Source organism: Adiantum capillus-veneris, chromosome 16 (assembly GCF_014529385.1).
Source record: "Adiantum capillus-veneris isolate H3 chromosome 16, ASM1452938v2, whole genome shotgun sequence".
Taxonomy (NCBI): Eukaryota; Viridiplantae; Streptophyta; class Polypodiopsida; order Polypodiales; family Pteridaceae; genus Adiantum; species Adiantum capillus-veneris.
Genome location: NC_140946.1, coordinates 46,050,881 through 46,070,074, shown reverse-complemented (window position 1 = coordinate 46,070,074; position 19,194 = coordinate 46,050,881). Strand labels below are relative to the sequence as shown.

Genomic DNA, 19,194 nt, shown 5'->3' with positions numbered 1-19,194 from the left:
CACACACACACACACACACACACACACACACACACACACACACACACACACACACACACACACACACAGAGAGAGAGAGAGAGAGAGAGAGAGAGAGAGAGAGAGAGAGAGAGAGAGAGAGAGAAACCGGCAGTGCCCCTCTTCTGTGGACGCCTTGTTTTATATGTACCTATGGAAGACCTTTTGTAACTATGTAGTATGCCAATTTTGGCTCACAACTTACTTATAAGACTATGCTTCTGGTGACCACAAGATTAAACGTGTCAAAAGCGAAGATTAATCAGGAAGATTCTAAAAAATACCAATAGCGAAGACATGATGTAGTGCATCTTTAATAGTACACTAGTAGAAATAACTAACATAATCATGTCCAACAAGGGCCACTAATCCAAAAAGGGAGTGCAGATAAAGTAAAACACTACTAGCGACCAAATTGTAAACCACAGTAGCAACAAGGTTGTAAACTAGATAATCAACTAGATTATAAGACCAATGTAACAATTAGGTTAATAAATCATTTGTTGCAAACCATAGCACCGACCACTAGAATCACTAGTTAATAACTAAAGGAATCATGCCCAAAAAGAGCCACCAAACCCAAAAGGGAGTTTTGATAGAGTAAAATATAAGTAGCGACTAGATTGTAAACCATAATAAGACCTAGCTTGTAAAACCATAATAAGACCTAGCTTGTAAAACCTGAGTAGCAACTAGATTGTAAACCATAGTAAATTTAAGCGGGAACTAGATTGTAAACATAGTAAGACAAGTTTGTAAAATCATAGTAGTAACCAAGTCAACAATCCTTTTGTTTTAAACCATAGCACCAAAGGTCTAAAAAATAATAATTCCAAAAGACTACTATTGTAGCAAGCTAAAATAAATTAGGAAGATCCTTCCCAAGGTAGACAATAAGCATCTTGAAAAAAATAGGCAGAAAAAGTAAAAAGGGAAGATCCTTCCCAAGGTAAACACTAAGCATCTTAGAAAACATAGTTGGAAACATTCAACCTACACTAGGTTAGCAACCCAAAAATTCTCCGCTACAATGGACATGAGGGCCAATAAACAATTTTAGCCGATGAAAATATTATAGAAAAACACATTTTCAAGGTGAATTATCATCAATAAAAAACCCTCAAGTAAAAGAATCTCTCAAAATTAATTAGCCGTCAAAGCATACCTATTGGGGAATCCGAGGGAGACCGGTTGCTTAGAACACTTCAACAATTGCTCACAAACATCACCATCAATCTGTCAACCTCTTTTTCCAATTTTCAAGCACGCACACACACACACACACACACACACACACACACACACACACACACACACATATCATGGAAGAGAAGATGTAGACTTAATTAAGGAGTACACAGAGAACATAGAATAGCTTAAGAGTTAGAATTGACTGAGACAAGCTATAAGAGGGTATAAGAGCATGGAAGAGAAGATGTAGACTTAATTAAGGAGTACACAGAGAACACATAATAGCTTAAGAGATGGGATATGGAAAATTGAGAGCATCTACACAAGAAAGGCCTAAAATCATAGCCCTAAACTCCACGACACCTCTCTTGTGGAGTTGGTATTTGATATTTGATTTATTCTTGGTGCCAAAATTGGAGGCTCCTCTTTTACACTTTAGTTCCACTTAAGTAATGAGTGGTACACACTAGTTATTGCATGACCCTCTTAGGGTAGGTTCTCACTGTCCTATTTACAAGGAGCCATAGTGGCTTTTTTCTAAAATACTGTGCTAGGATAAAATGACAGAGAATTATTATTTGCCAGCACCTCCTTGTCAACTCCCAGAGTTCCAATCTACAAATCATCATGCACTCATTGTTAGTAAAATTTAAATAGATAGCACATAAATAACCATTAAGCCAGCATTCCCAATTGCAGTTAACCACATGCAATAGGAGGGTGCCTAGTCTCATAATATCCCTCCGACTAGGGGTAGCAACTGTCCTCAGTTGCTCACTAAAGAATCAACTGGATCGTGAGTGATGGAAATGTGAAGAAGGTCTGGGAATTTGCGGAAAAAAATTAGAGGCATCCATCTGCATCCTCTCAAGGGTGGCCTTTGAAGGCCAGAAGATAGCGGTTATAAACCATGCCAGTACGTGTGGTGGTGGTCTCGTGATCAACTATTTGTGCAGGGGTGAGTTGTTCTTCTTGGTCCACAAGTGAAGGTGGAGGTAAATGTGGTGTGTAGGTAGGGCTCTCTAAAAGGTCTTAAAAGACTAATGTGGAAAGCATTGTGAATGTGCCAATGTGAAGGTAGGCCTAAACAAAATGAAACGTCATTGATCACAACAAAAAGTTTGAACGGTCCGTAAAAATGAGGAGCAAGTTTAACAAAAACATTAGTATCAACACTTTTGATCCTTCGATTTTCAATGCGAAGCATAACATAATTACCTTCTTTAAATTGGTGTGCCTTGCGGTGCTTGTTAGCATGCTTAATGTGAAGTTCTTGTGAGTGTTTAATGGCAAAATGCACACTTGCATAAATTTCATAAAATTAACAATAAAATCATCAATGGCAAGCACAATATTGGAAAGACGTGAAGTAGGAGTAGGCAGATAATGACCATACACAATTTCAAATGGAGATTTACCTATGGCAATGTGAGTGGCGTTGTTATATGCAAACTGTAGAATATACAGATAATCATCCCATTTCTTGGGTTGAGAAGAAACATAAGCTTTTAACAAGTTAATGATGGTACGACTAGTGACTTTGGTTTGACCATTAGACTCAGGGGAATGCAGAAGTAAAATCAAGTGTTGTTCTATATTTTTAAAAAACAATAGTCCAAAAAGCACTACAAAATTTGGAATCTTGATCAGATATTATAACTTTAGACAAACCATGATGCGGAAAGACATCTTTAAGAAATAGAAGTGTAGCTTGATGTGCTATGAGTGTTTTCTTACAAGGAATGAAGTATGCTTGTTTGGAAAAATGGTCAATGACAGTCCAAATCATATCATGATTGTGAACAGTGAGTGGAACTCTAGTGACAAAATCCATTGAAATATGCTCCCAAGGTTTTTCAAGAATAGGGAGAGGGTGTAAAAGTCCCAATTTCTTACATGTTGTTTGTTGCTTTGACCTTTTGACAAATTGAACAAATTGAAACATACTGTTTAGCATCAATTTTCATAGTAGGCCAAAAGAAATCACGACATAATTTTTGAAAAGGATATTTGATTTATTCTTGGTGCCAAAATTGGAGGGCCCTCTTTTACACTTAAGTAATGAGTGGTACACACTAGTTATTGCATGACCCTCTTAGGGTGGGCCGTTGGGGAATCCGGGGGAGACCGGTTGCTTAGAACATTTCAATATTGCTCACAAACATCACCATCAATATGTCAACCTCTTTCCCCAATTTTCAAGCACACACAGACTAAAGCATAGAATTGATAGAGACAAGTTGTAAGAGGGTGTAAGAGCATGGAAGAGAAGATGTAGACTTAATTAAGGAGTACACAGAGAACACACAAAAGCTTAAGAGATAAATTGAGAGCATCTACACAAGTAGACCTAAAATCATAGCCACAAACTCCACGTCATCTCTCTTGTGGAGTTGGTATTTGATATTTGGTTTATTCTTGGTGCCAAAATTGGAGGCCCCTCTTTTACACTTAAGTAATAAGTGGTACACACTAGTTATTGCATGACCCTCTTAGGGTGGGTTCTCACTGTCCTATTTACAAGGAGCCATAGTGGTTTATTTCTAAAATATTGTGCTAGGATAAAATGATAGAAAATTATTATTTGCCGATGCCTCCTCGCTAACTCCTAGAGTTCCATTCTACAAACCATCATGCACTCACTATTAGTAAAATTGAAATAGACAACACATAATTAACCATTAAGCCAGCTATCCCAATTGCAGTTAACCACATGCAACAGGAGGGTGCCCAGTCTCATAACAATATCAGCGTTCAAAGCAACATCAACTAATCCAATCCTTTTGGGTGCAAGATCTTATTGTATATGAGATCATTGGCTCAGTGCTGTTGTTTATCACACTCAACTAGTCAATAAAACCACATGAGCATCAAAAGTATAAGTTGAAAACTTGGTCAAGAAACCATATATTTTGTGTAAAGAACTCCATGCATAGGCCACTAGCTCATCCAGTACATAAGCTAGCCTCAAGATTTAGGTATAGATTGTTAAGCTTGCCAACAACTGGATAAGCTTACTAAAGACCTCGTAAGTGAGTTTATATCCAAGTAACGAGTATCAACATCTTCCCGGTTAAGGTTAGGCTTAGTAGAAACCACCAAGGAACTACTCAAATATCGTGATCACAAACAAAAATAAACAAGCGATAAAATCACGAGGCCTGCCTAGTAATGGTGGTTAAAGGGAGGAGAGAGAGTCATAATCTCGATGAAGCTAAGAAATTGCACCTTGGTAGTGATACATACAGGATCTACATACAAAAGATGATGGTGGTGCAAAAGAGCTACTATGGCCATGGATACTCTACTTAATCCCTTGTTACCTAAACTCCATGGATGCCGATATAATTTCCCTTGAGATTACATTCGACACCAATAGATATCACCGACTTCCTATAGTTATCAAGGAACAAGTCGAAGTAAAAAGTGATCACCTCTCTCTCTCTCTCTCTCTCTTATGGTATCATGTTGAGGTAAGGCAAACTCTCTCTCTCTCTCTCTCTCTCTCTCTCTCTCTCTCATGGTACCATGTTGAGGTAAGGCATGCTATTTGGCTACCAAATAAGCAAGTCCAACCTTGATGTATATCACCTTGATGCCGAAGAACTTTTTGAGAGAGCACACATGCACGAGCCTTAAGTAGTTAGTTGTGTGCAAGCTTTTTATCATCTCAGCACTAAATGGTAATATTGCAAGGCACATGGTAAAATATTCTCCTACCTCAAAACCCAATTGATTCACCCTATGAAGCAAGCTTTGTGTGTGTGTGTGTGTGTGTGTTTGATTCCTAAACGTCTTTGGGAAGGGGTGATTGCCATCTATTCTTTCCATGATATCATCAAACTTTCTTGAGCTTTTCTCATCCCCTTCTCCACGGAGATCACTAAACAAGTGGTCAAGGACACTAATGGGGAGGATGTCATGATGGACTACATTGCAACACAGTAATTTGGGATTTTCTATGCAACATTTCTATTGTCTAAGTTGGTGAAGTTGAGAGCAGGGGAGGGTAATGTAGGAAAAGCCAGGCTAAGACGATCAAAAGCTTTCTCACAACTATCTACCTAAGGTTGGTCCATGTGTGCTCTTTCAACAAGGTCTTGTGCATCGAGGTGATATACATCAAGGTTAAGCCTGCTTATCTAACAACCAAGCTCATGGGGCTAATAACACTAGGGCTACATAATAGCCTATGTCGCCTTGTCGATAAGGATCTGTTAAGAGACAATCGAACGAGCGTCCACCTGGTCGGACACGTAGCTGGACACCACATTTGTCCTCTATTAGTTTTCCAAGCTAGTGTAGTATTACTCTGTGTAATCCTGATTCCAGAGTAGTGGATCAATTTCCTAAGTTGTAATGTTGTAATGATATTTGTAAAGGTCCATGTGAATTGGCCACTGGCCATTTAGAATGCCCTAGGTATAAAGGTCAATAACCTTAATGTGAAAAGGAGGCTTATTTTTAGAAGAGAAGAGTTCTGTTGTAAGTATGCTCGAGCTACGAAGTTGCTTCAACTTGTAGTCAACTTTTCTAACGATTGGGTAATCCATTTTCAATTCTGAAACTTGCATCGTGTTCCTCTCTCTTTGCTCTTTCATTTAAGTGTAAGCATTGTCAGTTTTGTTGTGGTTCGGATTACGCGTCTATGACCTTTAATTGCAGATTTGAGTGCTTAAATCACTATTTTTAGTCATTTTGACCATAACAGGGTGTTCTTAGACCATAGGCCAACCTTTCTTGACTGATTTGTTGCAATTTTCAGGACCTTTTTCATGATGGATCGTGATTTTGGTACCTTGTTGGATTGCGACCAGACTTGGTAGAATAGTGACGCTAAGTCTCCTAGACCTCTTCGTAAAGTTTCGTTGCATTTCGAGTCCGTTCGAATACCGAAATGGCGTGATGACCTAGAGCTGTGAGAAAGAACATAGACAGATTTCCCTGATGTGTGAGTGTTGGTTTGCTTGTTGAGCTAGTGTGTTTGCTTGTTAAGGTTAACTTCTTGAGATTGACGATCTCAAAGAGTCTCTGTGCCCCATCCGAGTCATCCCTGAGTATTGACATTATGTTAGTGTCCGATAACTATGCTACAAACGTTCGTCGTGGCGCCAATGTTAGCGGGTCTTTTTTAGAGTTTCATTCCTCAAGCCTTCTATGAAAAAAACTGATAGCCTGTCATCTTATGGTAGCTCTCTCACAAAACATCTCTCGATGTATTGTTTGAAGTGAAGCAGAGCTTCCTTCACTCTTTCATCCTTTTTTTGTTTGAAAGCGTAGATCTGTGACACCGTGTTGTGCTTGATTCCCCTTTTCAAGAACTCTTATGTGAATTCTTAGAAGAGTTTTTCTATGTTTGGAAAATCATCTCTGTTTAGTGGTTGGAACCACGTCAAGGCTGTTCCTTCCAATCTCAACCCAAATCCCTCGTACTTAGTATGGAAATTCGTAATCTGTTCAGCTCTCAAAACTTGTTTAAAGAGTGAGACATGAGCATATGGATCCTCTGACCCATTGCACTTTGTTTTGACACATTAGGCCACTTGATATGGTCTTAATCGTTGTGGTCCAGTCACTAATCTAACCAATTCATTGTCTCTTGCAAAGTCGGATCTTGTCGTCTCCTCTAGTCTTGGAGAAAATCCCGATGGTATCCTCTCTGATATGTACTCCGGTATCGTTCTTGATTGAAAGTAAGTAGAGATCGGAGTACCCTCGTATGTGTATCGTTCTAAGTCAGATGGATCGACAAGTTTGTACTCACGTCCATACTTATCTACCATCAAAACGTGTACTCCGTTGGCATATGTATACGTAAATGCATAGAGGTTCTTATGTGGGTGGTCAACTCTCTAGCATTGGGTTCTACACACTTGTAGAAGATATATGGATCCCCATTTGTGAATCTATATATGCCCTCATGAGGGTAATCTAAGCACTCTCATGGATTCATTGGCTTTGATGAATCTCACTTTCGGTTTGTTGATTAGAGGATGCCTCTCCTCTATGTATACTCCCAATCCCCCTGTTGTCGGTATTGCAGCGTTTTCATGTCTCTGAGTGGAGTAGAGAACCCTGGTGGTGGATGATTTGTCATGGTCAAGGCTCACTCAAAACTCTCAAGATAGTCCTTGACAAGCTCACTTGGCTTAGTGCAACTTATCCCTTTTTGCCCCTGGTAAGGTTCTCTCAAAAGTTAGGTCTTTGTGACTTTTTGGTCTGTGCTCTACTCCACTAAGAGACATGATTCACCCTCTTATTTTATGTGTGTGTGTGTGTGTGTGTGTGTGTGAGAGAGAGAGAGAGAGAGAGAGAGAGAGAGAGAGAGAGAATCAAATACTGGGTAGCACACCCACATGACTAAAGGGCACGGGGTCTTCAATAAAGACCTCGTCATGGGATCGACGGCGGGCGTAGCACGTGGGAATCTCAAGGAGGATCAACGTCCAACAGAAAAGGTAGGTCAACGGCCTCGCCTGTGGTTCGAACCCACAACCTTGGCCATGGCAACACGATGAGCTAACCATGCATGCGCGTGTATTTTGTTGTCACCAACGTAAAAAATAAACTATATAACATAAACTACTATAGGGAAAAGTAAACTAGGACACAAAAAGTAAACTCGGACATGTCCGTTAAAATCGGACGGTCGAGCCTACCTCATGTTTTGCGCGCGTAGCTCCTCGTTGTGGATCCCATGACGGGTTATTCATTGAAGACCCCGTGTTCTTTAGTCCTGAGGGTAGCACACTAGCATAGCTCACTCTTCCAAGTTCACCTAGGGCCATGCCTCATCACTGTGAAGTGACGTACCTCTACTTTTCATGATTAAGTGTTAGAGCTGAGTTGCACCATGGGTCTGTGGGGGTAGCGGAGGGAAGCAAGAACCTTTTTTAGGAAATCCCAAAATCTGCTCCAAAATCGTGAATGCACTGATGTGGTTTCACTAACCCCTTCAAAAATGTTGATATTAAGCTATATTTCAGGGCAACAATGAAGCAATGCAACTCTCTCAAGATCAAGGCAATCACTTCAGTTGCTTTTAAGTGCTGTTCTCGCTAGTTGCGTTACACCAGGCTTCCTCCCTTCAGGGTGTGACCAACTACCTCCTACCACACTGTTAGTCCTACTAGGCATGGCGCGACCCGGCTCTTAGTCTAAATATATTACTGTGTCTTCATAATCAAAATCTTCACAATCAATTATATATGCTATCATCCAACCGATAAAAAATTGTGCATTTTTAAAAAAAAAACCTCACTTTTCATTAAGAAAAAGGGAAGGCATCACTAAGACCTCACCCCTTTGGTACATTTGGTATAGGCCAAAAAAAAAAGGTTGAGATTTCAATAATAGAATCATACAGCAAATGAAACCAATAGCTTCATGTTTGCTTATCATAATTATTTAACCAAAAAACCAATTAATCACCAAAGTGGGAGACTACATGTTTTGTGCAAATGACTTCATGGATAGGCCAAATAGCCCATCACCATTTTCACAAATCAAATAGTATGGCAGTTTAGAAATCCAGTTGGGCCAGTATTTCACCTTAGAGTCTATTTTCAAGCAATGGAACATTCAATGGCCATTTCCAAGTAGGAGAACATGATTTCATCAAATGAATTTAAGCTAGTTTTGTTTTCTAAGTTCAAAACAAGGCCATTATAGACAAAATTTGAAGGGCAAAAAGCGACATATCAGGTGGTAAGTATTACTAAAATCATCCCCATGTGTTGCACTAGTGAGTAAAGCCAGTAAATTAGTAAAATATAAAAAAATTAATCCAAGAATAATTGAGTGAAATAGAGTTCCTCACCTTAAATAGACATCTGAGAGCTTTGTAGTGTGATAGTAGCCACCATCCACAAAGCCATGTCTTAGCTAGTGAAACAAAATTGTCATTAAGAGGAGGAGGGATAATCGGTGTACTACAAGGTTGATCCCAGTATCACATCAGAGGGAAAAGGATACATTCATGTATTCCAAGGGTGATGTGGAGACACCGTACAGAGGGGAAAAGAGGAATAATCCATACAGTGTAGCATCGGACAGAGAGGAAAGTGGTAGATCCATGTACAATAGCATCACAAACTTACGCACGTCAAGGAACAAGGAGAGAAAGAGTTAGGCCACATTAAATTTACCACCATCTTATAAGTGACCAACCATCACACTTAAAAGATCTTATGTGAGACTAATATTCTCTGTATTGGCTTGCCACTATTGCTCTCTTTTGGATTTCCATAATATCCTAATAAGGAGCCTAGGTATGGACGAGAGGACAAATTTAGGGAAGACTAATTTGTAAGGATGAAGGACAAGATGACAAGGGTAATAATACACATACGAAACCATGCAAAATCACAAGACCATGTGGACATGATATCTTTAGGTTATGTGCGCACAATGTGTGTGTGTGTGTGTGTGTGTGTGTGTGAGAGAGAGAGAGAGAGAGAGAGAGAGAGAGAGAGAGAGAGAGAGGGTAGGGTAGGCATTAAGATGCATGGATTTTTGTTGTTGCCAATATATATATATTTTTTGGCAAAACTCACAATTGTGAGTGATTGTATTAGAAAGAGAACAGAAAATTACAGATCAATCTCAAACCCAGGCCGAGCCTTGAGAGGTGGAAATTACATCAGACTTTACAACCATAAAGGTTTTGATCGAATGGCTTGTGCTGCCCAAATCCAATCATCCGAGTCATGACTTTTACTTATCGTATATATCAATTCTTTGCTTTCTTGAATAATTACTGAAAAACTGACCACAGAAACTTCATTATTGAAGACACGGCAGTTCCTCCTCTCTCATGTTCACCTTGAGATGATCGTACATTCCCACATTTTATAGCTATTATCCTGGATGGGATTTGCAAGATGAAACAAATTGTTGTTCGCCATGTCTTGTGTCACATCATAATCTTTTTTTTTTCCAAAACTCACAATTGTGAGTGGATAGTATTAACATCAGAAATATACATCAACCTCAAGCTCAGACCGAGCCTTGAGGGTCAGAGGATTACAAGTTCTCTGCTTGGCAGAGGAACCGCTACTCCTAGGATTTACTTATTACAAGATGTCATCATGATCTGTATGGTTCTGGACCAGTCCTCTGAGGCTTGTTTTCCTCTGATCATATGGATCGTCACTCTGCTCTCTTGTATGATTTCACAAACACTTGCCACAGCCAGATCCCCCTCAAACACTCGGCGGTTCCTTGCTTGCCAAATATCGTGAAAGAAGTAGTACCTGATTATTTGAGTGCAAACCATAATAGCCGGACTTCCCATCCCGTTACTACCAAAGATCAGATCATTCTTGAAGAACTTAATTTGCCAAGTCCTTTGAATCCACTTGCATATTTTTCCAGCCAGGCCACTGATAGCTTGGCATCCCATGAACAGGTGGGCTAGGTCTTCACTAGCTATTCTGCACCCCGAGCAACGAGAAGACCCGATTCCTCTTTCTTGTATCTTTACGCCCGTCGGCAAAGCACCCCACATCACTTTCCACAAAAAAACCTTCATATACTGAGGCCACCTTGGCTTCCAGATCTTCTCCATGACTTCCTCCCACCGTTTTTCCGTCCAGTGCCTCTTCCATAACTTGTTGAGGGGGCTACACCAGTTCTCCTCGTGCATTAGTGAATGGTAAATGCCTTTAGAATGAGGTTCCAGAAGAGGCTACTCTCGGGCCATCTCCAAGCATCCCACTCAAAAATGGATTCACAAATTGACATCACCACCTTATCAAGCTCCTTTAACACCTTGTAGACTAGTAAGATCTCAAAGCCATTCAATTGATAATGAGTTGCTACAGAGTCGGCAGTTTTCCAGCACTTATTGTTACCATCCCAGAATTGCTTCAGTCGAACGAGCCCCTTATTATTCACATTCCTGGCTATTTCTACCTAATAGGGGCTTTGTGGCGGCCCCAATATTTTAGAGAGCCAAGGGGACCAGTGCAAAATGGATTTCTTGAAGTATCTGGTTTTTCCCCCCCATTCCAAAACCTCAGCTGCTCGTTTGCACTTCCTCACCAGTTCCCTTGAGAGTCCACCAGAACTAATATTAGACCACTTCGGGGCGAGAAGTTTGTCGTGCATCACAACCCCCTTCCACTTTCCCCCTTTCGATCCTAGATTAGTTGCATCAAGCATTTCCTTGGTCATGATAGCCCAAGCTTGGTCTTGTTTAACCAATGAGACCATAAATTTGGCACACAGGGCCTCAACATGGGATATAGGGTTAATAATGCCGAGCCCTCCTTGGTCTACCGGCCGAGCAACTATCTCCCATCTAGCCCACTGCCATGGCCGGGAGGTTTTTGTGCCGTTCTTCCAAAGAAACCTTTTCACTGGTTTTAAGCATTCTTTCCAGTGACACTTGGCCATCTTGAGGACAGGGCTGAGGAAAGCAATATACGACATCATATAAGAGTTTACCACTCTAATCCGGCTCTGGAAGGGGAGGAGAACAAACTCCCATCTTCTCATTTTTGAGCTTATTTTTTCCGGGACCCATTGAAATCTTTGCTTGTGGGTTACGTCCACCCCTAAATCTTATCAAGACCAACAGCCTCAGTCTTCATTCCCATTAAAGTAGTTTTTAATGAGAGCGTAATTTTCGTTGTGGATGCTTGACAAAAAGGTTACTTATGAGACTATCTTTTGTATTTCAAAAGGTAGTTGTAATGAGGTTGGTTCATCTGTATGGTATCATACACCAACTTGGGATATGGAGACTCATGAATGATGGGAGGACTTACAAACTTTCCAAACCCAAAACTTTGCTGCGCTTCCCTGAAATATAACAAAATTATGACTCTTGTTAAGCACTAACAAGACTTGAGATGAAATGAGGTCAAGGAAAAAAAATCAAAAACTTGGTCATGGTTTGACTAACACTCACTATGAACGTCCAATTTTGATGCAAATATTAGAGTTCACTACACAAGAAGTTTTGGACAAATTCTCCCAATAATTCCCACATTGTGACTTACGTGAACATCATGAGCTTCTGTGAGGGACCACTCCATACCTAGCTAGGTACGATTGGGGGCAGGGGACCGCCGGCGGCTTGGTTGGGGGGGGGGGGGGGGCGATGGTCCTCTGCCCCCAATCGTACCTACCTCGGTATGCAGCGCCTCTCGATTAGAAGCTCTTGACATTATGTATTGTATGAAAAATGCTGAAAAAGACTGTTTTCCTACATGAGAAAATTTCTAAATCTTCTTGTGCTATACTTGATAACTAGGTCGGTGGTCCTCTGCCCCCAATCGTACCTAGCTAGGTATGCGATGCCTCTCGAGCATAAGGTCTTGATGTTATGCATTGTATGAAAAGCACTGAAAAAGACTCTGTTTTCCTACATGAGAAAATTTCTAAATCTTCTTGTGCTATACTTGATAACATCTTGTACAGGATTAATGGGCAATGAAAGAATGTGAAAGGTGGTGCCTCGATCCTAAGGAGTGGCTCATGATGTTTAACACTAAAAGGATAAGCAACAATAAAACAACAAACATCCCCACATGGGAAAATGAATGTCAACAACTCCTTATGAGTACCACTCTTGCTACAAATTGTCATGGTGTGTACACACGTAGATAGATCATGTTTGTTTGAGTTTCATGTGGTACTATCTACAAACAACTCTACAATAAGTTTTTGGCACTTTATCTCGTGGAAAAATAAGCTTTTGAGCGTTTTCCTTCCTTAAGTGTTGTGGGATCATGAGATATTGGTAGAGAGAGACCCCATTCCTATGAGCTAGATGTAGTTAGGGCCCCATGAGTGATTGCAAGCCCCACTCTAGACTGGCAAGCCCTTGGCAACGAGCTAGAGATAGGGTCTCACACTCAGAGGCCCTTTTCACATTCGGACGGGGTGTGCAAGGCCATGTTGAGATGGCATCACTCCATTCGCCATGACAAAGGCAAAAGTTGGCTGCGAGCCATTGTCAGAGGGGAGATCAAGAGAGGCCGGCCAACTTTCCATTGAAGCGGCCAATTACTGCAAAAGTCGTGCGCATGAAAGAATCTCAAAGGATTTGAACTCCGGCCATCCGCATGGAACATGGACGCTCTACCACTTGACTACAACCAATTTGATGTAGGTAATAGGCATTAGGTTTACTAATGACCCAGTGTGACTCTCTATGGTTGGCCACCTTCCAAAATAGGTGTGACCGCCCGTCCTAGTGTCACAGGAGCCATAGTAACACATTTAGAGGTACTGGTTCACAATATAGAAATTATAGTGGGTCAAAAAATCTTCATGCGGTGCATAGTTAGGGTATGGTCACGCGAGGCTTAGTTATCTGTAAGCCTCGACAGTTCCGAGTCCGACAGGTACGGTAGTTAAGAACGTAACGGGGAGTAGGAGGTAGTGAGAGAGAGAGCGAGGCGCAGATGAGAGAGAGAGAGAGAGAGAGAGAGAGAGAGAGAGAGAGAGAGAGAGAGGGGCTGATCGGCAAGAAACCGGCATAGTTTGAAAAGTGTGTCCTTTTAGGCATAGTAACAATACTAAGCATGTGGAAAGTTGTACGCTGTCAGCAATGGTCGGCCGTTGTAATGGGCAACTAAGCCTCGCGTGACCAAAGCCTTATCAGTTATGGTCGACCTTTTGTAACTATTGGCTCACAACTTACTTATAAGAAGTTATAACTATGCTTTTTGTGACCACAAGATTAAACGTGTCAAAAGCCTTATCTAGAGTAAATTTAACAGCATTGCAGGAACAGAGATGAGCTGACTCACCGATGAAAGCCTGGCCATGAGTCAAAACTAGGGATGCCCTTGGCTTCCCAATGGAGCATGCCAGGCACAAATGGTACGCCCATGTGGTGATAATACAGGTGCATGGTGGAGACGGGGTCCTGCAGGAGGTCCTCGGCAGTGAGGAGGAGGGGTGTCTCATGGGTCAGCGTGCGCACATACTCAAACAGGGTACGCAATTCCAAGTAGCCAGCCTCGTTGGGGTCGTAGAAGTGGAATCCAGTCGCTTGGGAAGCATCTCCCACACACATACGCCAATAGGAAGGAATGCTCTTGTGGGGATCTCGCAGCAGAAAGCTGTGCCTCACTTTGGCCAGTAGCCGCTTGGGTATGACGGTAGGATTCCCTTCTTCAATCTGCATATCATTATCCATGCCAATCCTAGTACTAGCAATCAGCACTTTATACACAGATCTGCCGGCTTAGTTACAATGTGTCAGACATTGTGATAATGAGAATCCAACGTACCTGCATATGCGGCGCCGTGCCTGACGGAAGCACTATATACTGCGCCATGTCTTTCACAAAGACGCGCTTGCGCTTGATCTCACCCCCATCAATACTGCTGATTGCCGTATGTTCCTTCAGCACTTGCTCTTGCATGACTTGCATATAGGTTAGCGCTTTTCTTGAGTGACCATTTGTGTCGGCAATGAAGCGCGATGACAATGCTTCCTCGCCAAAGTAGTAGGGCTCCCCAAAGGGCTCGTGATAGCAGACAAAATCATCGTCCCTCTCCACAAAAGCCCTTTCAAAAGCCGTGGATAGGGACCGGGGGTGGCACCATAGCACTATAGGAGCAACGTCTTCTCCATCCATATATGTCCTCCTATGTGCAATGGTGCCCAGCGGCCAGTACCAGGAAAGCTCTCTCCACCAGCAATTTGCACACCTACACACTGCAAAATTGCATGTAGCTGAAGAGCTCTCTCTCTCTCTCTCTCTCTCTCTCTTCAGATAGAAATCAGCGCCGGCACTCTTCAAAACTGTTGGTGCCTCGCACGTCTGTAGACTCCAGAGTTGGTCCAGTGGGCAGAGGAGTGGCCGTGCCCAGTCTTTTTTTAAAAAAATTGGGGAGGGAGGGAGGGAATCTTAGTACTATTGATCATATTTTTTTTTGAGAGAAAGCCAATTTCATGCAGTACCGATTCCAGAAAAGATATGAGGTGAGGAATCTTCCTAGATCCTTTCTCTCATCGTTGTTTTGTAGAGGTAAATTTCCTTTTTTAACTCTATGTTTGCATGCTCCGCTCATGCGACTCTCTCTCTCTCTCTCTCTCTATCTCTCACACACACACACACACACACACACACACACACACACACACACACACACACACACACACTAGATTAGGCTTCTTGTATAGCAGCAAGTAATCACTACCTCCCTGTGAATTCGGTTGTCAATGATATACCACTGTTTGCAGAGGAGATTGTTCCTATAAGTGGCCTTTCTCCAAAGGAGATTGCGATGCAGTGACTCTCTCTCTCTCTCTCTGCCTTTTTCCAGAGAAGTCACAAGGAGATTGCTCGTCAATAGGTGAAGGGAGCAACAAGATTGCATGTGGGAGGCGACAGGGTGACGATCAAGGTTGCGTGAGCGATGGGAGAAGGAAGCAACAAGAAATTGCATGAGGAGAGGTCGACAAGAGGGGGTGAAAGATGAGGGAATCTTTTGAAAGAATCTTTTACCTAATAGATTCTTTTTTAAGTACAGCCGTAGGTTGTTGAGCTTCAAGCCCAATTGCACGTGAGAACATCTTTTATAGGCATGTAGATACATTGTGAACCTCCAATTCTAGTGGAGTGTGCATGTCCAAAGCAGTTATATATATTGTAAAATATCATAGCATGTCCTTTTATTTTTTGGTGTCATGCTCTCTCTCTCTCTCTCTCTCTCTCTCTCTCTCTCTCTCTCTCTCTCTCTCCATCCATCTATTTCATGTTTCTGTGCACTTGCATGCCATGGTGCTTCTCCCCCATTGGCATCCTCCCTAGACTCGTAGCCCTATCAACTGGTATCAGAGACCACACGGAAAAGCGAAGGCTCCAGACGCTCGTAGAGAAGCGTTCTAAAATGTTGCGTAGATAGTGCGTTTGGTGGGCGTTTTAAAACTCTGCAAGAAACAAAGACGGCTACTTGATGGTAGCAATGGGCGGCAGCTCTACTGCATCTCAAAACACACACACATGGGTTGGACGGCATATTTGGTAAGAAAGTCAAGCAACCAAAAAAATCTAGCTTGGGCACAGTGACCAAGACGATGGGTGATGGGATGAAACAAATGTGTGAGGCCTACGAGCGTGCAGAAGATAAGAAGACAAGCACATTGCGAGAGCTTGAGACGGCTAGGATGCTACATGAGGAGAGAATTGCTAGGATCAGAGAGGAGGAAGAGACCAAGCGTCACCAGATTTTCTTGGAGATTGCAAAGCTTATCTCTAAGCAGCCAGAGTTGTAAGTTCATGTATACCTAATCATAGTAAAATCTCTCTTTTCTTTGAGCACTGCCACATTACATTGCAAAAGAAATGATATATAGACATGTCTACTTTTATGTAGGTGAGGTTTTGCAGCCGCATTTCATTGTGTCCGCATGTGAGCGTCCCTACTTGTTCTCAGGTATGTTATAACTTACTTTGCAGTTTGGATATTTGTTTTCTTGTCGTTATTTTGCCTTTCCAAATCAATATGTTTGTTTCCAATCATAGGATGGAAGAGTGGGTAGATCTCTTTGAAATGATGACATTATTGCGTGAGAGTACTCAAGGACTAACTATTGCATCTCATGGTCAACGCTTTGAGGATTTTGGAGGATAACAACTTCTTCATACTTATGTTTGCTTATGCATTGTTGTGTTGTGGGATGGCGGGGGCACTTGAGTCAGCGGCATGGCGTTTTGCACCAAGAATATGGTGGTGTTTTCATCGCCAACACACATTCTTTCGCAATGTGCACAATGTGCTTTGGTCTTCAGCTCGCTTGGCAAATCAAGATCCCTACTGTTTTGCGTATCGCATGTCTCGCAGATCCTTTCATGTGCTTCTAAACATGATTAGTCCACATCTACCTACAAGCTGAGACAGATTTGTCAAAGAGCCCATTTCTCTACAGGCAGCGCTTTCTTGCGTCCTTTGGCAGCTCGCTCATGGACACTCCTCACGAAGCATGACAAATCTTTTTGGCTTGGGTGAGAGCACCATTCGCAAATATGTTTTGATCATTTGTCGCATTTTGAGCAGTACTGACTTCTTTCATAGGGTCGACATTAGAGTGCCGCATGGAGACCGTCTTGAGCAGATAATGACAGGATTTGAGGCTATCTCTAGTTTGCCGCATATTTCCAGAGCACTTGATGGGACTCACATCCGGCTACAAAGAAAGCCAGCAAGAGAGTTCTATCCAGCACAATACATCAACATGCATGATTTTTCGAGCATCCTCCTACAGGGTATTATGGACTCAACCAAACTTTTTTGGAGTGCAGTTTGTAGGGCTGCAGGAGGGGTGCATGACTCTTCTCACTTCAAAGAATGCGACTTGTATGGTCAGCTTAAACGGAGAGAAGCACTCGATCGGCCACTATTGCACATTCAGGGGGAGACAATACAACCTTATTTGATTGCAGACTCAACCTACAAAGCGAGGACGTTCTTGGTAAAGCCATATCGAGTGAAGACAGGGCAATTTTTACGTGAAAAGTGAGAGTTTGATAGGAAACTCTCAAAGGGGAGAGTGAAGGTGGAAAATGCCTTTGGTCTCTTGAAGAATAGGTGGCGACTTTTACGAGATCTCAATGTCGATCCTGTTTTCGTGCCCTACGTGAAAGGAGCATGTTGTTTTCTACACAACTTTGTGCAAATCCAAGGCGAGGTGAAGCCTCAAGATCAGAGAGATCCGTATCCCAACTCCCAAGTGCCACTTCCCAATGATGGCAGTAATCCAGCTCACTGCGAGATGGCTTTGCGGATAAGGACAGCCTTATTCCACCATAGAAGCTTGATGGTTCAAAACGCAGCAGGTCCAGGTGTAGCAGGTTGTGGATTTAGTGATTACTCTTATTTTTGAGATTGATTCTTTATTTTGTTTCAACTAATGTCCAAATTATGTATTCATAAAGCTTACGTCTAATTTCATGAAGTTGTGTTTTGTAAGGATTGATGATGATTCTGAGTCCGAGGATTGAGTCATGTCCTGAGGGTTGCAGTTTTTTTCATGTATCTTGGTTTATGGCTACAGTGTTTTCATTATGATTCTTTAGCATTTTTGTTTATGGCTGCCAATGAGCAGCAATGCCGAAGCTTATGTATCGTTGTCAATGATCCTTTGTTTGATGTACTTAGAACAACTTTATTGATGGTTGCCAATCACTAGTTTATATGGTTGTCGAACATTGAGATCATTGTTCGTCATGCATTTTTTTCATGCATTTTGTACAATGTTATTATGCGCTTTTTGAATGGACGTGAATGGACGGCCACATGTGCGCACATGATGTGTCGGACGGAGCAGGTTGTTTTTTTTACCGAACGGAATCATGAACGTATGCATGTGCGTGAAATGAAAAAAAGTTCGCATTTGTTTGTTGCACTTTTTTGAGAACAAATGGCCGAACAAACGGCCTCATGTGCGCTTTACATCTCTCTCTCTCTCTCTCTCTCTCTCTTCCTACAAGAAGCAACGCAGCTTTGCCATAGTGAGGCTTGCCTCTCTTGTTTTCATGTTGTAGGTGCCTCTTTTTCGGTTCGTACTGATTTGATGTGGGGGAAGCTGGGGCAAGTGATTTTCATCCGAGAGCCCCAATGGAGAGGCCAAAACGCGCATGGCAAGGGCAGGAGATCTACAAGCGCCTCCAATCGGAAGCAAAGAGTGCAATGGGTGATGTAGTGTAGGCAGGCTAGGAGGTGAGGCAACGTAGCGAAATAGGCATGAACGAGGGGATTCTAGATGGAATACTCTACAATGGCCAACACAAAAGGTGCCAAGAACATGTGAGGAGGTGTTGAGGGGGGAAATTTTTCATGGAGTCCTCTATAATGGGCATCACAGAGCCAAAGAGGTGTGGGAGAGCTCGACAATGCAGACGAGGTGTGGACGATAGAAGCTGTAATGGAGTGCAAGAGGGAGGGGGGTGAAGCGTGCAGGACACAACACTTGCAAAAGGGAGAAAGTAGAGAGAGAGTGAATCTTTCGAGATTCCG

The 19,194-nt window shown here is 42.1% G+C and overlaps 1 protein-coding gene and 1 pseudogene across 2 annotated transcripts; one reads left to right on the top strand and one right to left on the bottom strand.

Moving 5' to 3' along the window:
* Positions 1-1,554: 1,554 nt before the first annotated feature.
* On the bottom strand, positions 1,555-14,985 carry LOC147438962 (branched-chain-amino-acid aminotransferase-like protein 2). 2 transcript variants are annotated; one of them, XM_086484224.1, is made up of 3 exons: positions 14,460-14,985; positions 13,974-14,347; positions 1,555-1,824 (listed from the first exon to the last, which is right to left on the bottom strand). In XM_086484224.1, exons 1-3 carry the CDS (start codon positions 14,808-14,810, stop codon positions 1,680-1,682), a joined length of 870 nt encoding a protein of 289 aa, XP_086340350.1. In that variant the 5' UTR covers positions 14,811-14,985; the 3' UTR covers positions 1,555-1,679. The 2 variants fall into 2 exon arrangements, with proteins under 2 accessions (XP_086340350.1, XP_086340352.1); XM_086484226.1 differs by lacking the exon at positions 1,555-1,824 and adding an exon at positions 3,546-3,830.
* Positions 14,986-17,011: 2,026 nt separating this feature from the next.
* On the top strand, positions 17,012-18,179 carry LOC147438961 (protein ANTAGONIST OF LIKE HETEROCHROMATIN PROTEIN 1-like; annotated as a pseudogene).
* The last annotated feature ends 1,015 nt before the right edge of the window (positions 18,180-19,194 follow it).